The following is a 26869-nucleotide window of genomic DNA, read 5'->3' as shown; positions in this document are numbered from 1 at the left end:
ACGATGTAAATTTGAAGTAAACAGTAAAATGTTAAGTTATAAAAACAGAACGTAAAGGCAAAATAAAACAATGATAGGATGACATATACTTGTGCAGAATTGAAGATTTTTGGTGTTGACTTCGAATATAGTACAAATATTACATCGTTTAATGTATAATTGAAAGACAATAATGATGCGTAAAACATTACAGAATTATGTGAATTGAAACTGCAATTCTATGGAAAAGAATGAGGGACAAATCCCCAGGATTTTTTCTTCCTCATTTGCAAGTTCTGAGGCAAAATGATATACAAAGAAAGTTTTCCATAAATTCATAAAGCAAAAGAATTGCCCATCGCTATATATTACACTTGAATACAGTTTTGCCGTATATTTTACATGTTTTGTTTGGATTTTTTTTTATGATTAAAAACCAGACTTTTTTTATGAACAATATTTAAGAAAATATGTATCTATGTTGTGTGTTAATAAATACAACACAATAATGGGCTTATAAGACTTATGACTGTGAGGGTCAAATTTTATTCATATAAAATCACATCTATGTAAGAGTTATCGGAGAATTTGTATTTACCATGCACTCCCGTTTTCCCCGAAATTAAACATAAGAATCTGTAGTCTTAATCTTAAAAAAAAACATGATCAACTGATATGACAAATAATACGCTAAAGCGTAGGACTGAGAGGGTCAGAGCTATATGAGAATGTGCCCCCCCCCCCCCCCCCCCCTTCCCTTGTTAGAGGTATCTGAAAATTTGAATTTTCTTTTCCACGAAATAAAACAAAAAGAATTGATAGGTGGAAGAATCCTACTGCATGGGGCCAACCCAAACATAAAGTATGGTAGATTCTGTTGTATACTTTTCGCTCATACATTAAGTCTATATGAAACCAAATGAAATTTGACCTAGAGCCTCCAGTCTAAATCGTCAACTTTAAAAAAAAAAATACATCATTTACAGCAGTGCCAACCATTTTTCCAGCACCAAGTAAGATAGTGCCCAGGTTTATGTATATATCCACTCGGAGAATATCTTATTTTTTTAAATTGGTAAAGTCTTTAATGGACAATGACCCCTATAACTTAAAATAAGAAGCCAATTAATGATTTCCGTCACTTATTTTCTTGTCCATAGTGATTTTCTTGGTTCTTTGCAGCTTCTCTCCATCTATATGTGTTTTCAAAGAAAAAGAAAAAAAATCAAAAATCTGTAAAAATTGTTAAAGTCCATGAATTCTTTTGGTATTGCTTTGATTAATTTGTAGATATGTTTTTGATGTCAACAGTTTCTCTCTCTCTCTCTCTCTCTCTCTCTCTCTCTCTCTCTCTCTCTCATAGTTTTCATGAGTGTGGTCTAAATTAAAATCGGTAGATTTTTTTTTTAATTATTTTCCAAAATGTAGTTTATTCTTTTTTGAAAAACATAATAAAAAGTTTGGGCCACAGAGCATTTTGCAAGCTACAGGTTATGCAGTATTGTCAGATTTTGTATAAACTATACATGGAAAACTCAATGTTAGAAAATAAAAATAAAAATTGGGATCACGAGACTCGTTTTCTGTCTACAAAATAAAATAGTTAAGTCCCTACACATTCCATCATTAGAGACGAAATATGCCAAAGGGATTTCAAACACATAAGTCGAAAACAGACTGACAATGCCATGGCAAAAAATAAAAAAAAAATAAAAAAAACGACAAAAAATAATGTTATCCGAGTTATCTCCCCTATATGAAAAAGTTGAAAAACATATGCAAAAAACGTTCTGTATTCAAAAACAAATAGTCGTTTTAAGCAGATAAATCTCATAATTTTCTTCATCAAGATGAAAAGTACTACATATGAATTACATTCCTCTCTCAAAATGTGTATATTGTTTTAGATCTAGACCGATTGGGGGTGAGGGGCTAGGATGAAAAATTTTGTCCTGCCTTTTTTTAGTTGTTTTTAGTTGCAATCTCTGTCCTGCCTTTTTATTTATCACTCTATTCGGTCCTGCATTTTTTTTTTTTGTATTAGTTTATTCTGACTTTTTTTTTACATAAATTGTCATCCTGCCTTTTTTTTTTAGCCAAGTTGCTCATCCTGCCTTTTTTTTTACTCAAAACTCCTGTTCTGCCTTTTTTCAAATTTCATCCTAGCCCCCCAATTAAAATCAAATGGTAGCTCTCTAAGATGGCGGAAGACACCCGATCTACCCAAAGGGCAATATATCTAATGAGGAAGAAATTTACAATTTCGGTTACGTCGAGTTACTTGTAGCTCTCCTTTTGTTGAAAAGGGTTTCTTTTTTCATTCATCCATCTATTGTACTGTTCAGGGGGAGGGGAGAATCGAAAAAAAAAATACACAAAAATGGATAAAAGAAGGCGAACGATACAAAAGGGATAGTAAAAATATTAACCAAACTGACAATGTCATGACAAAAACTCATCAGCCGAAATAAACGAGAGAAAAAAGACCAAAAGCCAAACAACAGTATATTAAGCGCAACATATAGAAAACCAAAAACTGAGTAACACGAAACCCTAAAAAAAGGGGTGATCTCAGGTGCTCCAGAAGGGTAGGCAGATCCTGTTTCATATGTGGCACCCGTCACTTGGCGATTTTGCAAATAAGAAGGAATGTGTTATAATTTTCGAGGAACTCCCAAAAAAAACACGATTTACAGGGTGTCAAATCGATGAACGTGCTGAAAATAGTCTCCTTTTCGTAAAAAAGAATTGATGAAAATGTATTTGTATTTAGTGTACAGTGGCAAATATTACATGCATATAAGGACGAGAATATGTAAGTGTGATATGACTATGAATAAATATTGGCTCTGTACAAGACCTATTTTGCTTGCTTAGCCGAATTTTTAACAAACTAGTTGACAAACCGTCTCTGACAATCTATGGAAATCCAAATAGCATCGGTTTTGATTAAGTCCAGATGTTTTGGTTTTATTTCGGGGAAAAGAGGTGCCTTTTACATACAGTGGCTAATATTACATGCATATCAGGACGAGAACATGTAAGTGTGATATGAATATGAATAAACACTGCTTTGTTACAAGACACACTTTACTTGCCTAGCCGAATTTTCAACGAACTAGTCGACAAACTGTCTCTGGCATTCTATGGAAATCGTAATCGCATCGCTTTTGATTAAGTCCAGATTCTTTAGTTTTATTTCGTGGAAAAGAAAATTCAAATTTTCAGATACCTCTAACATGACCAGGGGGGGAGGTCACATTCTGATATAGCTCTGACCCTCTCAGTCCTACGCTAAGGGTATTATTTGTCATATCAGTTGATCTTTGTTTTTTTAAGATTAAGACTCCAGATTCTTATGTTCTATTTCGTGGAAAACGGGAGTGGTAAATACAAATTCTCCGCTAACTCTTACATAGATGTGATTTTATATGAGTAAAATTTGACCCTCACAGTCATAAGTCTTATAAGCACAATATTATGTTGTATAAATTAACACACAAAATAGATAAATATTTTCTTAAATATTGTTCAAAAAAAAAGTTTGGTTTAATCATAAAAAAAAATCCAAACAAAACATGTAAAATATACGGCAAAACTGTATTCAAGTGTAATATATAGCGATGGGTAATTCTTTTGCTTTATGAATTTATGGAAAACTTTCTTTGTATATCATTTTGCCTCCGGAGTTAAATTACATTAATATTCATCAACTTGCAAATGAAGAAGAAAAATCCTGGGGATTTGTCCCTCATTCTTTTCCATAGAATTGCAGTTTCAATTCAAATAATTCTGTAATGTTTTACGCATCGTTATTGTCTTTCAATTTAACATAAAACGATGTAATATTTGTACTATATTCGAAGTCAACACCAAAAATCTTCAATTCTGCACAAGAGTATGTCATCCTATCATTGTTTTATTTTGACTTTACGTTCTGTTTTTATAACTTAACATTTTACTGTTTCAAGTCAAGACCAAACTACTTCAAATTTACATCGTGTAGTTTCAAGTCAACACATTGTATGATAATCCTCTCGTGACGTCATAATGAGATAACATCGTGCTATCTTAGCTCAACAACACGTCCTTTCAACTGTACGTCGTGTAGTTTTGAATGAGCATATTGTATGGCAAGCCTATCGTGATATCATTATGATATAACATCGTGCTATCATAGCTCAACATCACATACTTTCAACTGTACATTGTGTAGTTCTAAATGAGCATATTGTATGGTAAGCCTATCGTGACATTCAAATGATATAACAACATGCTATCTTAGCTTAACATCACCTAGTTTCAACTGAAAATCATGTAGTTTTAAATGAGCATATCGTGTGGTAAGCCTATCGTGACATTCTAATGATATAACAACGTGCTGTCTTAGCTTAACATCACGTACTTTCAGCTGTACGTGGTGTAATTTTAAATGAGCGAATTGTATAATAAGCCTATCGTGACATTATAATGATATAACATCGTGCTGTCTTAGCTGAACAACACGTATTTTCAACTGTACGTCGTGTAGTTTTAAATGAGCATATTGTGTGGCAAGCCTATCGTGATATTATTATGATATAAGATATTACTATCATAGCTCAACATCACGTACTTTCAACTGTACGTCATGTAGTTTTAAACGAGCATATCGTGTGGTAAGCCTATCGTGACATTCTAATGATATAACAACGTACCATCTTAGCTTAACATCACGTACTTTCAACTGTACGTTGTGTAGTTTTAAATGAGCAAATTGTAGAACAAGCCTATTGTGACATTATAATGATATAACATCGTGCTATCGTAGCTTAACATTACAAAATTTCAGCTGTACGTCGTGTAGTTTCAAGTGAGCATCTTAGCTTAACACGATGCATCGTGTTGTTTTAAGTCAACAAATTGTATGGTAAGCCTTTCGTTTCAATATAGTGGTATAGCACCGTGTTATCTTAACTTAACATCATGTACTTTCAACTGTGCATCATGGTGTTTTAAATCAACAGATTGCATGATAGACCTATCGTAATATCACAATGATATAACATCGTACTATCTCAGCTCAACATTTATTAATAACAAGTCAGCACCATACAGTTTAGCTATTCATTTTATTTGTTATCATAGCTATCGAAGTGGATGACTGAGCAGTGTCCATCTGCAAGCTAACATCATGCAACGTCAACTTCACATCATGTACTTTAAACCCAACGTTACGTGTGTTTGGCATATCATTACAACATCGTGACTTATCATTATACTATCACGATTAAAGCACTTGTCATTGCAAGTCAACATGGCGCAAATTCAACTTAGCAAATTGTAATTTAGAGTTAGCATTTTGATGACTCAATTCAACATCACGCTGTCTTAAATTTACATTTTAAGCTTCAGCATAACGTTTTGTAAATCTCTAATATGTGACAGCTGAGGCTTTCCATATGTAAATCAATTAACATGCATAATTATATGGCTTCACTTGTCAGCTTGGGTGTCAAACATACTGGTAAGCAACAATTTTTACCTCAGGCTAACTGCCGTTGTGTAACAAAAACTGTGTATTTATTGGGTTACTTCCCTTGATTTATCCTGTTTTAAGTTACTTTCCTTTTAATAATGAAAATTTTTAAAAGAATATAAATAAAATATAAATTGAACAAATAATCATAAAAGGATGGTTATTAAATGATTTTAAATGTCTTAGGACAAATAAAAAAATAATAATTTGAAAATTATTTGAGGATTCTATACTTCCTTTTAAGGCTTAAATTGAAATTTATATAATAACTATGACCCTAACTTTACAGGTAGAATGAATTTCTGAGTTTGCAAATAAAAACTATTTGCAAGAGAAAAAAAAAAAATAAAAACTATTTGCAGACAGCTAAACAAATGTTCTGGTTGCAATGATTGTTTTATAGAATATGAAGTAAAAAATTTAAAGAACATATGTTGTAAACGTAGAATTTCGAGCGTTCATAATTTATAACTAAACACCATCTTTGTAGAAAATAACAGTCACGATTTATTCACACTGCATGTATTATACAGATGTTACATAAAATACAAAACACACGGCATACACTGGACAGTTCAAACCATTCAGCTATCTTGTTCATTCGTCAACACATCTATCCCCTCTCACGTCACTATCATACAACGTCAAAATACGGGAAAACAACGTCAACACTGTACTGCGTAATCACGGACATGTAGACAAATTCACAGTCACAACACTACTCCCTCTTTTCAAGAATATTTCGTCCTCGAAATAAAAGATAAATCAATACAAATTGCGTTTTCGTGTTTTCCAGTTCATCTCAGGTAACATAGACGATCCACCGGAGCATACATCACGTTTATAACTGTTTTCATAGACGTTGCTATCTCTGAATTGGGTGAACTCATTTTCACATACACGTTCTTTATATGGGAAGTCCTTTCTATATACTGGTGTCGATAATCCAGTATATGTTGAAACTCTAGGTACTTTATTTTTGATCGCATCAATACTGTTAGACGTATCAAACAGAATGTCACTTTGTTCAAAGGGTGACCATTTTCGGACGTTACCTGCCTCTACTGCACCAGTGATTACTGTCTGCTGTTCAACGTTCGGACGTTCCAAATTAGTTTTCTCTAGCTCCAAAACTTGTGCAACTTCTACTTCAGTTGCTTCAACAATGTCACTAAATACCTGACATTTCAATTCAAACTTTCTAACGCTAACAACGTCTGTTCCACCAGTAATCACTGCCGGCTGTTCAACGCGCGGAAGTTCCAAGGTAGCTATCTCTTCGTCCGAAACTTTTGCAACTTCAACTTCAGTTGCCTCAAAAACGTCACAAAGTTCTTCATATTTCAATTCATATGACTCAACAATGCAATAAACAGACTGTTCACTCGGATACACAGAATTATTACGTACATATAATTTACCAACAGTACATTTGTCTTCTTCCAATTTTTGGTTATATAAACTATTGTCATTTATATCAAAGTCAGTATTTTTGGAAACTTTCTTCGTCCCAATATCATACTCTTTGAAATTAATTTTTCGCTTAGTGCCTATTTCAAAATTTTTCTCAAAGTCACTGTCGCCGGTGCAACGCGATTTTACTACTAACTTTAAATTTTGTCTGCAGTGTTCCTGCCACAATATTTCTTTGATAAGTTCACTAACTGTTGACGGTTCTTTAGTCAGAACTCTATATCCAATATCACCATCAGGGTATCCATACATAGCATACTCAGTAATCAGCTTCACTAATAAATCATCGTTCACACCAGGGAACGATTTTTGAACATTTATCTCAATTCTACATACGTACTCTTGAACACTTTCACGTTCAAACATAGCTATATTTCTCAATTTCATTCTACAGATCTGAGCCGTCTCAATATCACCATATCTACATTTCAATGCAGAATACAAAACAGATACATTATAAAGATCTCCACGTGGTAAATACGATACACATTCTAAAGCTTTACCTCTCAGTGAAGTAACCAAATAGAAAGCCATATCACTAGGTGACCAATTAAAACGTTCGGCTAAAATAGAAAATTTCATCCAGAAACCTTCAAAAAGTTCAGTACCGTCAAACTCTGGTAAGTCACACAGGCTCATGGTTATTATATATTGAAATGAAATGCTGACAAATATAATTTATAGACACATAAAACAACAAATAATTATCTTTGAACGAGACAATTTTGCTTTCTTTCCAATTTGCACCTTAGATTATTATTTTATCCTTGATGCTAACACCGAACAAAAATGTTTGATCCATTTCCGTCCACTTTTGCCGACTAGATACTTCTCTGTACATTCTGTGGTCGAATCTGTTACAATTCCAATATCAGTTTTAAAATGGTGAATTTTAATTTTCATTACTGTAAAGTATTCCAGTGCCGTATCGTCCTTCTGTTGTACAGTATACATTTGGTCAAAATCGTACGGTCTAAAAATTTGTTTACGGTACCTTCAGTGTTAAAATTCATATTTCCTCCCCTCTTTAAAAGCATTCCGTCTGTATAAAGAAATAAATCATCTGTCTGCGTAGATCCGTTTCTTTTCGCTGCCACCAATGTTGTAAACGTAGAATTTCGAGCGTTCATAATTTATAACTAAACACCATCTTTGTAGAAAATAACAGTCACGATTTATTCACACTGCATGTATTATACAGATGTTACATAAAATACAAAACACACGGCATACACTGGACAGTTCAAACCATTCAGCTATCTTGTTCATTCGTCAACACATCTATCCCCTCTCACGTCACTATCATACAACGTCAAAATACGGGAAAACAACGTCAACACTGTACTGCGTAATCACGGACATGTAGACAAATTCACAGTCACAACAACATACAGGAAAAAAACAATGTTAGATTGAACATGTAGAATATAAAGATGGAGAAACTTTATAAGTACAAGGGTACTATAAACATAATAAATTGGTTGGAAAGTTGAAGAAAACACACTTTAAAAGACCATTTTTACAGCACACGGTTACATTTACAACAAAATTAATGTCGATTAAAAACCTCCTGATCTGAGTCTTAATCTCCTGACCAAAATTTCCCAATCTCCTGATCTGAGTTTCACAGTCTATCACATGTATGAATATGTAAATTGAAAATTTTTAAGTTCTTAGACCACTTTCATTCTGTGTCAGAAACCTATGCTGTGTCAAATATTTAATTACAATCCAAATTCAGTGCTGTATCAAGCTTGAATGTTGTGTCCATACTTGCCCCAACTGTTCAGGGTTCGACCTCTGCGGTCGTATCAAGCTGCGCCCCAGCGGAGCATTTTATTGGTTCTGTTTTCAAATTGGTCTACATTAAGGTCAAAAGGGACCAAAATTAAACTTAGTTTGATTTTAACAAAAATTGAATTTTTAGGGTTCTTTGATATGCTGAATCTAAACATGTATTTAGATTTTTGATTATGGGCCCAGTTTTCAAGTTGGTCCAAATCGGGGTCCAAAATTAAACTTTGTTTGATTTCAACAAAAATTGAATATATGGGGTTCTTTGATATGCTGAATCTAACCATGTATTTAGATTTTTGATTTTTGGGCCCCGTTATCAACTTTGTCCACATTGAGGTCAAAAGGGTCCAAAATTAAACTTTGTTTGATTTCATCAAAAATTGAATATATGGGGTTCTTTGATATGCTGAATCTAAACATGTATTTAGATTTTAGATTTTTGGCCCAGTTTTCAAGTTGGTCCAAATTGGGGTCCAAAATTAAACTTTGTTTGATTTCAACAAAAATTGAATACATGGGGTTCTTTGATATGCTGAATCTAACCATGTATTTAGATTTTTGATTTTTGGGCCCCGTTATCAACTTTGTCCACATTGACGTCAAAAGGGTCCAAAATTAAACTTTGTTTGATTTCATCAAAAATTGAATATATGGGGTTCTTTGATATGCTGAATCTAAACATGTATTTAGATTTTAGATTTTTGGCCCAGTTTTCAAGTTGGTCCAAATTGGGGTCCAAAATTAAACTTTGTTTGATTTCAACAAAAATTGAATATATGGGGTTCTTTGATATGCTGAATCTAACCATGTATTTAGATTTTTGATTTTTGGGCCCCGTTATCAACTTTGTCCACATTGACGTCAAAAGGGTCCAAAATTAAACTTTGTTTGATTTCATCAAAAATTGAATTCTTGGGGTTCTTTGATATGCTGAATCTTACCATGTATTTAGATTTTTTATTTGTGGACCCGCTATCAAATTGGTTCATATTGAGGTCAAAAGGGTCCAAAATTAAACTTTGTTTGATTTCATCAAAAATTGAATTATTGGGGTTCTTTGATATGCCAAATCTAACCGTGTATTTAGATTTTTAATTTTGGGTCCCGTTTTTAAATTGGTCTACATTAAGGTCCAAAGGGTCCAAAATTAAACTTAGTTTGATTTTAACAAAAATTGAATTCTTGGGGTTCTTTGATATGCTGAATCTAAACATGTGTTTAGAATTTTGATTATGGGCCCAGTTTTCAAGTTGGTCCAAGTTGGGGTCCAAAATTAAACTTTGTTTGATTTCAACAAAAATTGAATATATGGGGTTCTTTGATATGCTGAATCTAAACATGATTTTAGATTTTTGGCCCAGTTTTCAAGTTGGTCCAAATTGGGGTCCAAAATTAAACTTTGTTTGATTTCAACAAAAATTGAATATATGGGGTTCTTTGATATGCTGAATCTTACCATGTATTTAGATTTTTTATTTGTGGGCCCGCTATCAAATTGGTTCATATTGAGGTCAAAAGGGTCCAAAATTAAACTTTGTTTGATTTCATCAAAAATTGAATTATTGGGGTTCTTTGATATGCCAAATCTAACCGTGTATTTAGATTTTTAATTTTGGGTCCCGTTTTTTAAATTGGTCTACATTAAGGTCCAAAGGGTCCAAAATTAAACTTATTTTGATTTTAACAAAAATTAAATTTTTGGGGTTCTTTGATATGCTGAATCTAAACATGTGTTTAGATTTTTGATTACGGGACCAGTTTTCAAGTTGTTCCAAGTTGGGGTCCAAAATTAAACTTTGTTTGATTTCAACAAAAATTGAATATATGGGGTTCTTTGATATGCTGAATCTAACCATGTATTTTGATTTTGGACATTGGACCATAATAGGTAAATTAAAAAAATTGAAGTTCTTAGACCACATTCTTTCTGTGTCAGAAACCTATGCTGTGTCAAATATTTAATCACAATCCAAATTCAGAGCTGTATCAAGCTTGAATGTTGTGTCCATACTTGCCCCAACTGTTCAGGTTTCGACCTCTGCGGTCGTATCAAGCTGCGCCCAGCGAAGCATTTTATTCATTCTCAATAAATGTTCATAAATGTTATCTTTTTATACTACACAGAATGATCACAGTGGCAAGTTTTCATCAAAAGGCAAAACACCTTGGATGGAGTACAATGGAAAGCCAATAGCTGACTCGCAGTTCTGTATAGAATATTTGAAGAAAGAGAAAGAGGTTGACGTAAACACACACTTGAATAAAGACGAGACCAGTGTAGCCAAAGCTTTCCAAAGACTAACAGAGGAAAACTTGTACTGGTAGGAATAACTGCAGTTTATTTGTTATAGTAGAAAAAACTAAATTCATCCCACAGAATGTGTTATTTTATATGTTACGTTTTTCAACTCCTTGCGTAATAGTAGAATTCTTGAAAATCTAGTTAAGAAATTATATTTTGTCGGTCATCGGATCCCCTTGGACCAGAAAGATGCAGACGAGGAAAATATGCCTCTTGTCTAATATTTTAATTTCTCCTCTGAGTAGGTATAATCATGGCTTAAAACATGAAAACAATGCTTAATCGAAATGGTTGGCACATACACTGTATCTAAAGCGTAATGATATATTTCTACAATACTATGTAAATTCTTTAGTGCGCCAATTTCGCACAATAGCCCGCTATTACATTCATTCGTTTACACAATATAAAATGACAATAGAAGGATCAGCTAGTTCGTCAAACAAATTCCTCTAGCATTAAATCAGGAGAACCAATCAAACACATATTTTTAGATTTTAAAAAGTAACATTGTTAATTATTATACATTACTTTTAAAGTCTTAATATTGCTGCTGAAATTTAAAACACGAGCTCAACCAAAAGCGGGAGTGATCTCATGTGCTCCGGAAGGGTAAACAAATCCTGCTCCACATGTGGCAGCCGCAATGTTGGTCATTTAGAAACAAGTACGAATCCGGCGATAAGTCTAATTTGGAAGGTCACATTCGACGAAAAGAGGACGCGATTGTGGTTACGACAGCTGGAACATATCCGTCATCATCTGTGAAACAAATATTCAATAACGCTAAACCAACTCGTGATGGCTCCTTAAAATTTTCGCAGGAATAATTTAAACTTCACCACTTAGAACTCTTGGTTTAATAGCTTCCCTGTGAGCAGCAACCCTCAAGTAAGGAAATCATGATAGGAAATGCAAGCTGTGAAATATCGTATCAACTGGGAGATATATACTCCATATGCAGGCGCAGCTGGAATTTTCCTACATAGAAATTGAATGTTCCCAATGGGAAGCTGAAATCAATAATTTTATCTTAGAGTTTTGTTCTCAACCGGCCCTCGTTGTCAATTTTCAGATGTAAGTCAAGATATAATGCAGAGTTAACTGTATCTGTTGCATCCTTTATTTCAAGTTCGATGGATAGATGCGTTAACATAGTCACCAAACTTTGAATTATTTAGTAGGATGACATCATTTATAATTTACGGAAAGTGAAGTTAAAGGATAATGTTTCTTTTTATTCTTTATAAGAAGCGCCTGGATGAAGTCAGCCTCATAACGTTATTATGTTGTGCATAATTGTCCTACGAATTTTTGGTATACAAATCATTGTGTCTAACGGCGTTTAAGTGATAATTCATGAAGTTTTGATATATAGTTCATATTGTCTGATGACATAATACGTATACAAAGCATATTCACCGCCGTTTATCAACTTCATATAGATGGTTAATTTTATTGCATTTATTGAATATTGTCTTGCAACTTTGATGTAAACATTACATATAGTATGTCGACTCTTGCATATACTGTACTATATTGTGTTGCAATTATGTTTTTTGACGTGTTTTTTTTGTTGGCATTTAGATCCAATTTTACGTAATTTTGGCATAGTTTTTTGACAATACATATTTTCTAGTGAGATACATATAAAAAAGAAGATGTGGTATGATTGCCAATGAGACACTCTCCACAAGAGACAAAATGACACAGAATTTAACAACTATAGGTCACCGTACGGCCTTCAACAATGAGCAAAGCCCATACCGCATAGTCATGTATGTATTGCATATACTCAGTCGACTTTAAGGAATTTATTAAAAAAAATGAAAACAACACGTTAAACAATTTCATGCGTCCGAAGCGTTTTTCTGGATTTACCTTCATCAGGAACGCTCAAAGCAGAATATTGTCTCAGTCTCAGTCTGTCAGATGATTGCCTTATATTTTCACACGTGATTTATCATGTTTGCTTACTTTTTAGGACAATGTGTATTGAATCATTTGGGGGAGACGTGTCAGCAGTATCATCCACCATACCTTATACTGGCCTTAAATTATGGTTAACGGTAAAGTTTTTAAAGCGAGTAATAAAACAGGAGACATGGGGACAAGGAATTGGGCGACATACACCCGACGAAGTATGGGAAATCGCTGTCCATGATATGACTGCTATTAGTAATTTCCTAGGTAACATTTGCATGCTATTATATAAAGTTTCATAAAATTACCTCCATTTAGTAGGAGGATGTTAAGATAAATCTAAAAGAGATAGTATCAATGTTTGAGGCAATAGCAGCTCAGAGGAAATATGGAATATGAGTGATTACTTTTAAATTTGTTTTACCAAGAGTAAAAGCTGTCATTTCCAATGAATAAGTTCTAAATCAACCCTAACATGAAAGAAACTTTTGAATGGACAAATTACAAAAAAATACGGCGACAACACACACAAATATTTGACTTGGAAAGATGCACATACTTGGGACGTAACATGATTCTTGTGAGTTATTTGCTTAATGACACACATACACACACTCAAATGAAATACTTATGCAACAATATAACTTAGTTTGTCTGGAGAGACGGGTTTCTAGTTAACACAATTTAAAGGTGACAAGAGAAGTTCCACATTTAATTAAATATTAGAAAGTTATCACCAATCACAAACAAACACTCATTACAATCAGAAAAAAATTACAATAGTATAAGTGTTTGAGAGAGAGAAGAAAATCTAGCAGTAGCATTGTTAATCATAAGTTTATATTAAGATCAATTAGTTTTTTTACCCATCATACATTGTATATTTCTGTTGTAGGTGTAAAGAAATTCTTCATGGGTGATGAGCCTTGTGAAGTTGATTGTGTATTGTTTGGTATGTTGGTCATGATTATATACAACATGCCTGGATCAAAACATCAAAAACTTGTCACAGGTATTTATTCACTAATAATTTTACTGTAAGAACCAATCTATACTGGAGCTTATCATTGAAGAAAATGAAAACAACACTTAATAACTTTCATGCTTCCGAAGCGCTTTTTCTCGATTTGCCTTCATCAGGAACACTGAATGCAGAATATTTGAAAGCCAAGGATGTATAAGAACCGAAACAGTTGAAGAGCTATATGACCAAAAGGACCTAAAAATAAAAGCCAAATTCAAAAACAAATTAGCCGAACTGAAAACTTCAAAGATTATATGAACCTCAAAATGAAGGTATCGTAATCACATCGATAGTGTAGTCAGGCAATCTTAAGATAGTTGAATTATACGGTTTAATTTATTTGATGCGTCTTTGATAAGCACAAGAACGCTTTTTATTCGAGCGCCACTGATGAGTATTATGTAGACGAAACGCATGCCTGTCGTATTGAACTATTACCCTTGTATTTTTAATGAGTTTTTACAAACACCGGGTTCATGCCAATGCTTGTGAACGTTTCATCATGAGGGTATCACCAGCCCAGCAGTCGTTGCTATGCTGACTTTGACATATTACTGATACGGTCATTTTATTTACATTAACTGTTTATAGAAAGTTAAAATCACTTAAAAGTTTTTTCACTCCCTGGCAAATATGTCCCAAGAAAGATTTGGCACAAGTTTGTTTTGAATACTTTGTTTTCAGTGCTCTCCAAAATGAAAAATTACACTTTACCAAATAGGTACGTCCGAAGCGCTTTTTTCTGGGTTAGACCTATTCCAAAGTTTTTGGACGTTTCGACCCCGAATTAATCATCAACACAGGTCATTGCTCTTGTGTTGATCTGAAATATCATTGATACGGTACTTTGATATGATTTAACTGTTTTTAAAATGTTAATTTTTTTTTAAATAGAACTATGATGATTTACTCCCAGACAAAACATGGCATTAGAAAGATTTTGCTCAACAATTTGAAATTCTTTTATGGCATGTTTGATGAGGTTTTTTGATAGTAAAATTTTGTGAATACTCAACCCTACATCTTTATCTCGATCAATGCTATATATACGAAGAAAAACTCCTCTTTCATATGCATTTTTTGTTGTTGGTTTGGTTTACTAAGATTCTGTATATCTTTTTTCAATCTGCTAGTTGAAACTTAAATTTTACACGAAAGGAGCCGCCATGATGAATTCTTTAAACATGAATTATATATAAAATGAATGACATTTGGACGAATTATATGAACATGAAATCATGTTTCTCGAGTTAACATATTACACAGATTTTCTCTGCAAATGACTAAAAATTGTTCCAATCAGCAATATCTTTCGGAATATCAGCCAATGCATTCTTAACCCCAAAAATCGTAAAGGGTTCAAAGGAACCTTTAGTTTTAGCTATGATTGCCTCTGTCAGTGTCAAAGTGAAACGCTGACGACTAAAAACTTCGTCTTTTTTCGGTAAAATGAATGTTGCTTATGATAAGAACAAATTCGCGAACAAGACTCAATTCAGTAATGCCACGATCGGGGATAAGAGGAAGGGATTGTGGCTACGGCAATCGGAACATATCAGTCGTCATCTGAAGCACATATATATTTCACAACGGTCAACCTACTCATGGTGATGGCTGTAAAAGGGATGCAAAAGGGATGCAAAAGGATGACTTTAACTTTACCACTAGGAACCCTTGGTTCAATAGCTTCCTTGTAAGCAGCAACACACTATCAAGAAAATCATATAATAAAACGCAAGATCTGGGATATCGTATCAATTGGTATATATATAATCTAAAGGCATGCACTACTGGAAAGGTGCACAATCAAGTTTGAACGTCGGTAAACTACTATTTCCCCTTAATTACTTTTGCAAAGCTAGAAAAATAATACACTGATATATATACACAGCTACAAGTAACACAGCACGGCATTTTGTATCAAATTACGTTTTCACTAACTGAAACCAAGCTTACAGTGTCAAATTGATTGATACAGATATCATGTATTTTCTCGGTTTTGAGAGTAGATCGCGCGAGACAATGATTGCTTTTACAAAAATATGTGGGCCTTTTTCAAAAAATGTCCATTTTTGACAACTGGAAAATGAAAAAAAAAGTGTTCGGAAATAATTGATTAAATTATACATGTCAATACTTTAACATCAGTATACACTAAATACAAAATATGCAACCTTAAAAAACTGAAGCGTAAGTTTGACAACAAGTCTGTAAAAGTGAACATTGAATACCATGATTTTTTAAAGGCTCTACCATGCTATAAAATCAGAATTGAAAGGTATTTTTTCTTCAAAATCTGAAAAAATAAATGATTTGATACGATTTAACTATTTGATTTGCAATTTTAATTACTAGAAAATATTACAAGCCGTATTTAAAATATTCACATATGTCCACTGCGTAACGATATATGTCCCCTATGAAACGATATGTGTCCACTTCGCAATGAAATGTTGCGTAGTGGACCGTTGCGCAGTGGAATTATTTACATTTTAGCAGCCTTTGTTGTTACACGCGGTTTCTCAGATACATGTTTTTATGATTATTGTCTTAGACAATATATTTTATTTCATAAACTCCACGTTTTTTTATGACTTGAGGTCAACATTTCTTTAAAAAAGACGTTGCAAAGTGGACAAGTAAAAAAGTACGCTATCAATAGGACTTGCCAATTGATTCAATGCAGACGAACTATATCACCAGCATCCATAGATGACCGCCATTTTACTAAATGAAGTTGTATTTGTGGCAAGTTAAAGGAAAGACTACAATTTAAATAAAAGAGTGGATATGATTTTGCCAATTGTTTGTTGTCGTTGCGAAGTCGACATTTTTCATGGACGCCACTTAAAAAGATACTAGCACAAATCTATTTAAACTTATCTAAATATTTGAATACTTTTTGTAATGTTCAGATGTATCTCTACGATAAAACATTGAAAAAGGCACAAAAAAGACTGGTAAATTGTATGAAATTTTGAAAATTTGAATAAACTTTCAAATGTGGACAGAGCGTTTTTGCTGTTTTTGAGCCCTTTGGTCTGATATTTTCAGAGTCCTTACCAAAAAGCAGCCAACAAGTGTTGTCGTTGTCTTTAATAAGTACAATTTATAAACTGAGACAAAAAAGAATGAAATATATATGATTTTATCACAATTTGATCCCTGGACAGAGAACGTGGACATTTTTTTGAAAAACGCCCATATATCGTATGCATTGAAATCCGTATTATTCGTTTACATTCCTTCACTCTAATACCGACAAATATGAAGTACTAGATTACCAAAAATTTATGTGTAAGAGGGATTACATTTACACTGTTAGTTTTTATGATAATATTTGGAAAAAGATTTGACTGATAAACGATGTCTATTAATCATTGTATGAGTAAATTAGAGATGAAAATATAACGTTCAAGAAATCTAAGCATGAGAACACGTCATTATCGAACCAACTGAGAAATAGGTATAAACTAACATATCTAATAAATGTTTCATTTGATCCATATGAAGTATTGGTAAAACAGAGAATGACAAATGTACTTAATTGGATAGTTATTTTACTGGAAAGTCATTAATGGCGATTCATTTCAACGGAGAAACATCTATAATGAGAGACTCAAATTTATTTCATATCGATACACAAGTAATATGATGTTAATCTTAAAGAAAAGAAAGCTCAGGGCTTGAATCGCTGTTCTTCATTTCAGATAAACAGTGAGGTCCAAAAAATGGCACAAACACCTCCGGTCATACTACATCTGTGCAACAAAGTTTTTGGACGTTTCGACCCCGAATTAATCATCAACACAGGTCATTGCTCTTGTGTTGATCTGAAATATCATTGATACGGTTATTTGATATAATGTAACTGTTTATAAAATGTGTTTTTTTTTAAATAGAACTATGATGATTTACTCCCAGACAAAACATGGCATTAGAAAGATTTTTCTTATCTACCGGGTTATATTAACTAATTATTAATTTAATCTGGCAAAGAAATCTAGCTAATGCATTTTAGAATAAATATCCCAATGATATCACTTTAAAATACAGAAACTATTGGGCACATCAAGAGATAAGTTAGATCAGATGAATAGGAAATAACGTATGAATTAGGCAAACAGAAATACTGCCCTTTAACTTGTTTTCTTTATAAATCATATAACAAAAGTTTTTGTGAAAAAAAGCATCATTCATTAAATAAATGCAAATTTTTGAGATTATACTGATATAAGGAACGATTTCCGAACATATTCTAAAATGTTAAAAAAACTTTGCTGCATGTGCATAAAAACTATCTACCAAAAAGATATACACCAGAATCTTAAACTATCGTTTTGCCGTGTTTCATTATTGCGAAAGTTGCAACCGGATAGGTTTCGCGAAATAAAAACTCGCATTTTAGAAATTGATAGCCTTTTTTGTAAGCAGCAATTCCTAATATCGTATTAATTAATCCCACATGTTTGTCCATTGATCAACAATCGCATTAATGGATGTACGCATACAGTGCGTTTCTAATTTTTTTGGTTGACTCTACACTTCAACCTTTTCATTAAAGAAGGGGAAACCCTCATTGAAGAAATACAACTACCTCATAGATGTTTCGTAGCGAAGTTCAAAAGGAGCATTACTCAATATATTTGAAATTGTATTAGTAAATTGGAAATAAAATCTGATGTAAAACAAAAGTTCAATCACTCATAAATCGTAACAAAAAGTGATATATAAATAAGTAAACTTTCAGTTTAGAAACCTCGACATTTATATTGTTATTCACATTGGAGGGGGTAAACAGGAAACGACACACCACAGTTACAACGTGACTGATTTAGAGTTAAACATATATTCGCAAAGAAAAAATATACATACTAATCTTATGAAATTCTTATTTTTTTTCCAGAAGAACTTTGTAATTTGGTTTCATATTGTGAGCGAATGAAAAACAAATACTGGCCGGATTGGAATGACAAGCTTCTACACAGTCCTACGTATAAAGATGATAGTGATAAAATCTATTGGCATAAAACAGAAAACTCTACACATTCGTAGCAAGGACCGAACATGTGCAATTGAAACAATTTTTGCAAAGGATAACCTCATTGACATGTTCATTCTTAGTCATGAACGTCTAGATAATTTTTTGATGGTTTAAATACAACTTGTTAATGAGGTAGCCAATGGAAAGATGAGGCATTACATATTTTCTTGGAATTCGTTATAGATTTTAGAAAGCATTTTAAAAACTGCAAAATTTTGAATCTCTCAAAAAGATGTTATATTTTGTATGTGCAACTAATATAGAAATCAAACCTAAGAATGCAGATTGTACAAATGTAATCAATTCATATAAGTACGCCTTACCATATATTGTGTTCTGTTGATGTATCGTTATAAACTATGTCTGTCATATTTGTTTTTTGTAAATTGTTTTGTTAATTTTCTCGTTTGGTTTGTTTCACATTTCTCATGTCGGGACCATTTAAAGCCGACTATACAGTATGGGTTTTTCCCATTGTATGCGGGACGTACTGTGGCCAACACATGCTTACAATCACTTCATTTTAATTCTGGTGAACAGTGTGCAGTGTCATTTGAACCACATCTCTTCATTTATATATTGGTGACCATTATGATACTTTATTAATTTCGTTCGTCCGAAGCACCTTTCTGTTTTTGCTTTCATCAGGCACGCTCAATTATTTAATCATTCTTCACGCTTATTTTCAAATTTTTTGTTGCAAACATGTGTCATGCCTATCAAAATAAGTATCATACAATTGAAAGCCTTTAAATAAAAGATGCATAGGTAATATATCATCATTACATCATTTCCCTGGATATATTGCTAAAAATCTTGATAAATCATATAAAGATGTGCAGGAATGTTGAATTCCTCTGTTGTTGCGTTTTATTTAATTCTCATTCACACCGAATCAAGAGAATGGATTATATCTCGGAAGTTTAATATAATAAAAAAATAAGCTTATTAAAGGATCTGATATGATAATGTCAAAAGAAAACACATAAACACTAGTGTTCTTACTAGCCTGACACCTAGTAGAGATAATCAGGTAACACAATTCATAAGAAATAGGTTCAGCTTACCATTACAATAATTATTATTATTATTATTATTATTATTACAATAATTATTATTATTATTATTATTATTATTATTATTATTAGTATGTAGGTCAAATATTTCTAACCATCAATTAACCTTCAATGTAGAATTGAAAGCTGTCTTTTTTTAATTTATGCGATATGAAAACAAATGACGATCGCTTGTTGCATGAAGCGCGGAAGTGCTTCTTGTTAGAAATACGATTATCGCTTACTTTTATTTCGAATAAGTTAAATCAAAAACAACATGCAATTCTATATTAACAAATAAAATGTATATGTTATTAAAAAAAATGAAAACAACACTTTATATATTTCCTGCGTCCGAAGCACTTAGCTGGATTTATTTTTACCAGGAACACTCAAAGCCGTATATTTGAAAGACAAGCATGTATAAGAACCAACAGTTTGTTACGTTTGGAGGACGTGTTTTTCAACAGACTGTCGGAATTCCAATGGGAACCAATTGTGCCCCTCTTCTTGCTGACTTGTTTCTTTATTATTATGAGGCTGAATTCATACAGGAACTTCTTAGGAAGAAAGATAAGAAGTTAGCAATATCCTTTAACTTTATGTTCCGCTATATAGATGATGCTCTCTCACTAAATAATACAAAATTTGGTGACTATGTTGAACGAATCTATCCAATCGAACTAGAGATAAAGGATACTACAGATACAGTTAAGTCTGCCTCATATCTTGACTTACATCTAGAAATTGACAATGAGGGTCGGTTGAGAACAAAACTTTACGACAAAAGAGATGATTTTAGCTTCCCAATTGTGAACTTTCCATTTCTATGTAGCAACATTCCAGCAGCGCCTGCATACGGAGTATATATCTCCCAGTTGATACGATATTCCCGCGCTTGTATTTCCTATCATGATTTCCTTGATAGAGGATTGCTGCTCACAAGGAAGCTATTAAACCAAAAGTTCCAAATGGTGAAGTTGAAATCATCCCTTCGTAAATTTTACGGACGCCATCACGAGTTGGTTGACCGTTATGGAATAACCGTTTCACAGATGATATCGGATATGTTCCTTATGTCGTAACTACAATACCCTTCCCTTTTCACGAATGTGACCTACCGAATTACACTATTTACCGGATTTGTAATAACATAAGCAACACGACGGGTGCCACATGTGGAGCAGGATCTGCTTACCCTTCCGGAGCACCTGAGATCACCCCCAGTTTTTGGTGGGGTTCGTGTTGCTTAGTCTTTAGTTTTCTATGTTGTGTCATCTGTACTATTATTTGTCTGTTTGTCTTTATATTTTTGGCCATGGCGTTGTCAGTTTGTTTTCGATAGATATGAGTTTGACTGTCCCTCTGGTATCTTTCGTCCCTCTTTTGAAGAGCTAGATGAACAAAACGGATCATAGAATAATGTCCGAATCCATCTAAGGTCAACTTTGGCTGAGGGAGTTGAAACCGTAGTTTCTTTATAATTTTAAAATTTATAAACGGACAATTTAAGAAAGGTTTGTTATAAATCATGTCATTACCAAAGTACATACTAGTGAGCTGACGATACCCTCGTGGACTTATATTCCACAATCAGCTGTCTCGACCATATGCTGTAAAATATGAAATCAACACTTTATACATTTTATGCATCTAATGAGTTTTTCTAAATTTACCTTCATCATGAATGATAAAAGCCGAATATTAACATTTTAAATCTGAAAGTAAAACTTAAAACATAACATGTCAGCAGATATACAGTATCACGCGAAATTATATAAGTGAAATGTGCATGATGCAATCAGAAGTCGATTTCAAAGTAGATAGCTCATAATATATTGATTAAATTTCAATAATTTGACACCTCATTGAAAAATGATTTATTGCTTCATATTTCTACTAATTGTTCATATTAATGTAGCAGGAAATAACTATGCATGGGGAAAATCATTTGGGTGGACTTCATTGCATGTTCCTTAAACAAACGAACCAAAATGCGAGAAAATGAAGTAGCATAGTGTGCTGATATGATAAAGTCCATTTCATGCCGAATCGAACTGTAAAAAATATTCAGATGAAGGAATGAAATAGATGCAAAAATACATCGTGTGAGTAAAATTCAGTGAAAATTTCACAAAACGGAAAAGAATGGAGAGTATATATTGCAACATATATTAACTCGTATTTGATGGCGGAAAATCACGGTATCAGAATAAACTAAGTTACCTCTCTTTGTTAAGTTACACTTAATTTAAATAAAAATATAGCAGATCGGATGTATTCACTTCTTGTAAATTATTTAATCTTCACGACAGTGTAATTATACTTACAGTTGCTTAAAACCTATATATCATTCCCGTAAAATAGCAGTAACCTTCAACTGTTTTGCTACCTTTATACATTCATATCTTAAATCAGCAAATAAGTGTTAACAACGTATACTTTATTTAATAAGTGAAACATTACTAAGTTAGTTATCAACCATTTTGTTAATAAAAAGTTGACTGAGATGTTTTTATTCAAAAACATTATGCCATCAAGTCATTTATTTTATATATAGAAAGAAATTACTATTTTATAACAGATTAATATGCAGCAACTTATCCAAAGCCCTAATCTGTATTGAAAAAGGTTAATATGACAGATATACAACTGTAACTATGATGAGAAGATTTCTCCTAGACAACATTAATGTACGTTTCGGCAATAAAGTTTGTCGTCATGTTGTATGGATTCATATTGGTACAAATCGTGCCCATTTAATAGCAGACTTGTTCCTGTATTGTTATGAACGACAGTGCATGTCCAAAATCAGTAAAGATCTGTCTACATTCAATTGAATTGATAAATTCAATAACACTTACCGTTACCTTGATGATATTTTTCTTTAAATAATCAAGAATTCTATAATTATACTGCGAAAATTTGAACCAGGGTACTTACTTTGAATAAATCTTAATATAAACAGCAATACTTGTACTTTTTCTAGATTTGGATATTTTAGTTTCACAAGGGAAATTGAAACAAAAATTTACGTCAAAAGAGATAATTTTCGTTCCCTATTGCTAGTTTTCTTTTTTTTGGACGGTGATACTGTAACAGTGATCTATTTCCGCCAGTGTACTTTATACGAAGGATGAAAATTCCTAGTGTTTTATATCCACCAACAAAAACACTGGATTGATTCAGATGAATTAAACTAGTTCCCTGAACATTATTCTCAATTTAACACATTGATTTATGGTAGCACTACAGTCTAACAATGATTTTTTGAAGATATTTTTTTTATCACATAATTTTGAAGTAAGTATCATTCTGCACAGTTTGTAAAAATCCCAAAGTCATTATCATATCACAACAGGGAGTAAATTGATAATGAACTTATGTAAATAAAGGCACATGGTAATTAATCTAAATATATGATCATTTGGGAGGAGCTATTATGTCAATCATCTGTTGATACCAGTGTCCAGCTGTTAATCCTTGACCACAAGATAAATATTGTGGTCTTATCTCATTGTAACTGTAATTTATATAACATGGAAGTAAATAGAGAAAAGGAAAAAGATATGAAAAGGAAAAAAACTAAAAGGAGAAAATCTTCCAAAATGAAAAAAACTATGAATAAGAGTGTGAAATTATCTTTGAAGGCCTCTGACAAAGGTTCTTACTACAAACAAGAAGAATATGTCTCTGAATCTGACACTACCAACAGTGACAGCAGTCTTCATTCAAAAGAGAAAAATAATCTAAATAGTAGTGTTTCTTTTCTGAAACTTTCATCACCTTTTGAACAGTCATTTGAAGTTGAAGACAATGCTGCTGCTGCTGCTGCTGCTGCTGCTGCTGCTGCTGCTGCTGCTGCCGCTAATGATGATGATGATGATGATGATGATGATGATGATGATGATGATGATGATGATGATGATGATGAGAGTGACAAAGAAATGAACATATCATGGGAAGTGAATTCCAACATTGAAAACATTTCAGACTCTGATATTTCTAGTGACGATCAAGAGGATGCAAGTGTAACTGGCCGTGCATTTATACAACTGGAGATTTTGCAGAAAAAAATTAACCAGGCTGCTGTATGTAGTACTTGCAAAACTGGAGAATTAAATGTCATTGATACAAGTGAAAACAACAAAAGTGGACTATGCTTGAAATTAGCATTGACATGTAATGAGTGTAATTCAAATACAGTGTTTGATACTGACGGAAAGGGAAACTTTGAATATAGTAAAATACACAATGTGAACCGTCTTTCAGTTTTAGCAATGCGCATGATGGGCAAATCTAGAAATGCACTTCTAAAATTCTGTTCCATACTTGATCTACCAAGTCCAGTAAATTATGGACCCTACAAAAAGCATACGGAGACGTGGAAAGAAATTGCCACTGAAATAATTGAGGAAAATCTGTCTGAAGCAGCTGAGGAAATTCAGCAATTGAAAAGAAAGTCCGGTTGGGATGGAAATGGAGATTGTAAATGTTCCGTTTCTGTAGATGGATCATGGGCACATGTCGGATATAGTTCTAGATTTGGCTTTGTAAGCGTTATTTCTGTTGACACAGGAAAGGTGTTAGATTATGTGACATTATCAAATGAATGCAAGTCATGTAAGAAATGGGAAAGAGAAGGAAAAACTCACACTAGGGATTTTTTGCAATGGTTTGTTGAACACGAGAAAGATTGCACATTGAACCATGATGGATCAGCTAAGACAATGGAGGCACAAGGTGCTGTAATACTTTTCCGGCGCTCAGTAGAAAAGCACAGTCTTCAATATACAACATATGTCGGTGATGGTGACAGTTCAGCCTATGGAAATGTAGTAGATTCTAGACCGTATGGCCCTAACATAATAATTGCAAAAGAGGACTGTGTTGGACATATACAAGGGCGAATGGGCAAACACCTTAGGCGGCTAGTTGATCAGTATAAAGGTACGGTACAGTACATTGTATTACCCTCCCCCTTTTTTTTAATCATCAAAATCTAAAGTTGCCAGTGCAAATATATGATGTCTGTTTGACAAATAATATAGAGATAAACCATATTGTATACATGTATCACAGTGGGGAACTGTATGTACATCTATGCTAATTAAGCTCTTATCATCATGGACAAACAAAACATAACCGACCAGATAATTAATAACTGATATCAGAATCATGTTGAAAAATGAAAGTTTTATATTGTCAACCTATTTTTTTTTTGGTTTAATGTTTACTTATTGTTATATTATGCAAAGGAAAAGTTCCACTTATATAATGTTGTAGCCACCATGATGCACATTTTATTTGTGCATTTTGCATATTTTGATAGAATACATAAATTGCTCTTTGTTCTGAATAGAAATAATTCACTAAAGTTTTGAATATTATATTCATTCAGTTCTTAGTCAATTCATAGCATTTAGGATTAAATTTAATTATGTACTTTACATTTCAATTGCTAATATGCAACATTTTTAGATCAAGAAGTTACAGACTCATACATTTCCCTAAAAGTATTTATTTAGTAATGAAAATTTAATCAAATTTTAATGTTTCAGGAAGAAAACTTGAAGATGGAAAGCAACTTACAGGCAAAGGTCGACTTACAAACAAATTGATGAACAGTTTCCAAACCTTTTACGGGATGGCAATAAGAAACAACAAGGGTAATGTAAATGCAATGAGACAAAATGTAATGGCTATATTATTTCATTATGCCAGCACAGGAGAAACTCCTATGCATCACTTTTGTCCTGAAGGAGATACTTCTTGGTGTAAATGGCAAGTTGACAAAAACCGTGGATCATCAACCTACCGACCACTCAAAAATCCATTATCTGAAGTTGTAGTCCAAATACTAAAACCAGTTTTCGAAAAACTGTCTGATGAAAAACTGCTTTCCGGCGCTGAGAAATGTTTGACTCAAAATCAAAATGAATCACTTCATCATGTTATTTGGAGCTATTTGCCAAAAGGAGAATATCATAGTGCAGGGGAAATTCAGCTTGGTACAGCACTAGCCGTGGGACATTTCAATAGTGGTATGGAAAATTTTAATACTAAACTTTTTGAAAAGGCAAATATCAGTGTAGGGGACAATAATAAGCGGTTGTGGATTAACATTGATTCTTCCAGAATTCGACATTCTTTGTACAAAGCAAGTGAGAAGGGAAAGAAACGGAGAAAACAATTGAAAGCTATGGAAGCACAACACCAAGATACACTCCAATATGATGACAGTTATGCCAAAGACAAGTACTATAAATCTAGTACTTCAGACAATCCAAGTGAAAAGGGGAAGAGACAGCCTAAATGCAAAACATGTGGAAAACCCATGAAAGGCCACAAAAAACAAACTCGCCAAAGAAATCAAATTCAATGATATAAAGATAAACATTTTCAATTATAATAAGTGCATGGACCTATTTCTTTCTCTTTTCAAATGTAAATAAGTAACAATTGTTTTATTGTGTATATCAATTTATTTTTGTCACTGCATATTTGTTCTCAGCCACTATACTACAGAAGATTTCCATTGTCACAGGAAATGCATCCTACAAAAAAAAGAGAAAACAATTACTTTTTGACAAAAATAAATTTGTTCTTTCATTTCTTTATTTTTTTTTTAACCTCTAAAAATTGAACTTATGTATAAAATATGTGAGTGAACTCATCAAAATGATCATAATAGATTTGAAAAGGGGGGTTTCATTTTTAAATTATAAACACAAATGATAGGGTAAACATGTCC

At 32.9% G+C, this 26869-nt stretch overlaps 2 protein-coding genes across 2 annotated transcripts in view; both read left to right on the top strand.

The window, feature by feature from the left end:
- The window catches only part of LOC127733261 (failed axon connections homolog), a 37981-nt gene extending 18069 nt beyond the window's left edge, over positions 1-19912 (top strand). The window contains exons 3-6 of the mRNA XM_052242607.1: positions 10892-11088; positions 13054-13259; positions 13888-14004; positions 18923-19912. Coding sequence (XP_052098567.1) covers positions 10892-11088; positions 13054-13259; positions 13888-14004; positions 18923-19071 — 669 coding nt within the window. The 3' untranslated portion in view covers positions 19072-19912. The remainder of the gene's footprint in view (positions 1-10891; positions 11089-13053; positions 13260-13887; positions 14005-18922) is intronic.
- Positions 19913-23981: 4069 nt separating this feature from the next.
- Positions 23982-26500, top strand: LOC127733646 (uncharacterized). The gene is made up of 2 exons (XM_052242962.1): positions 23982-25065; positions 25677-26500. Exons 1-2 carry the CDS (start codon positions 24063-24065, stop codon positions 26498-26500), a joined length of 1827 nt encoding a protein of 608 aa, XP_052098922.1. The 5' UTR covers positions 23982-24062.
- The last annotated feature ends 369 nt before the right edge of the window (positions 26501-26869 follow it).

The sequence above is a fragment of the Mytilus californianus genome, unplaced genomic scaffold (genome assembly GCF_021869535.1).
Source record: "Mytilus californianus isolate M0D057914Y unplaced genomic scaffold, xbMytCali1.0.p SCAF_3, whole genome shotgun sequence".
NCBI classification, from domain to species: Eukaryota; Metazoa; Mollusca; class Bivalvia; order Mytilida; family Mytilidae; genus Mytilus; species Mytilus californianus.
Note: the sequence above shows the minus strand (reverse complement) of the source record. Positions and strands in the feature narration are given on the sequence as shown.

Excerpts from the sequence above, each read along its gene's own strand:
- LOC127733646 (XM_052242962.1), top strand. The coding sequence starts at position 24,063 with ATGAACATATCATGGGAAGTGAATTCCAACATTGAAAACATTTCAGAC. Across the intron at positions 25,066-25,676 it reads GCTAGTTGATCAGTATAAAG|GAAGAAAACTTGAAGATGGA; the intron begins GTACGGTACAGT and ends TTAATGTTTCAG.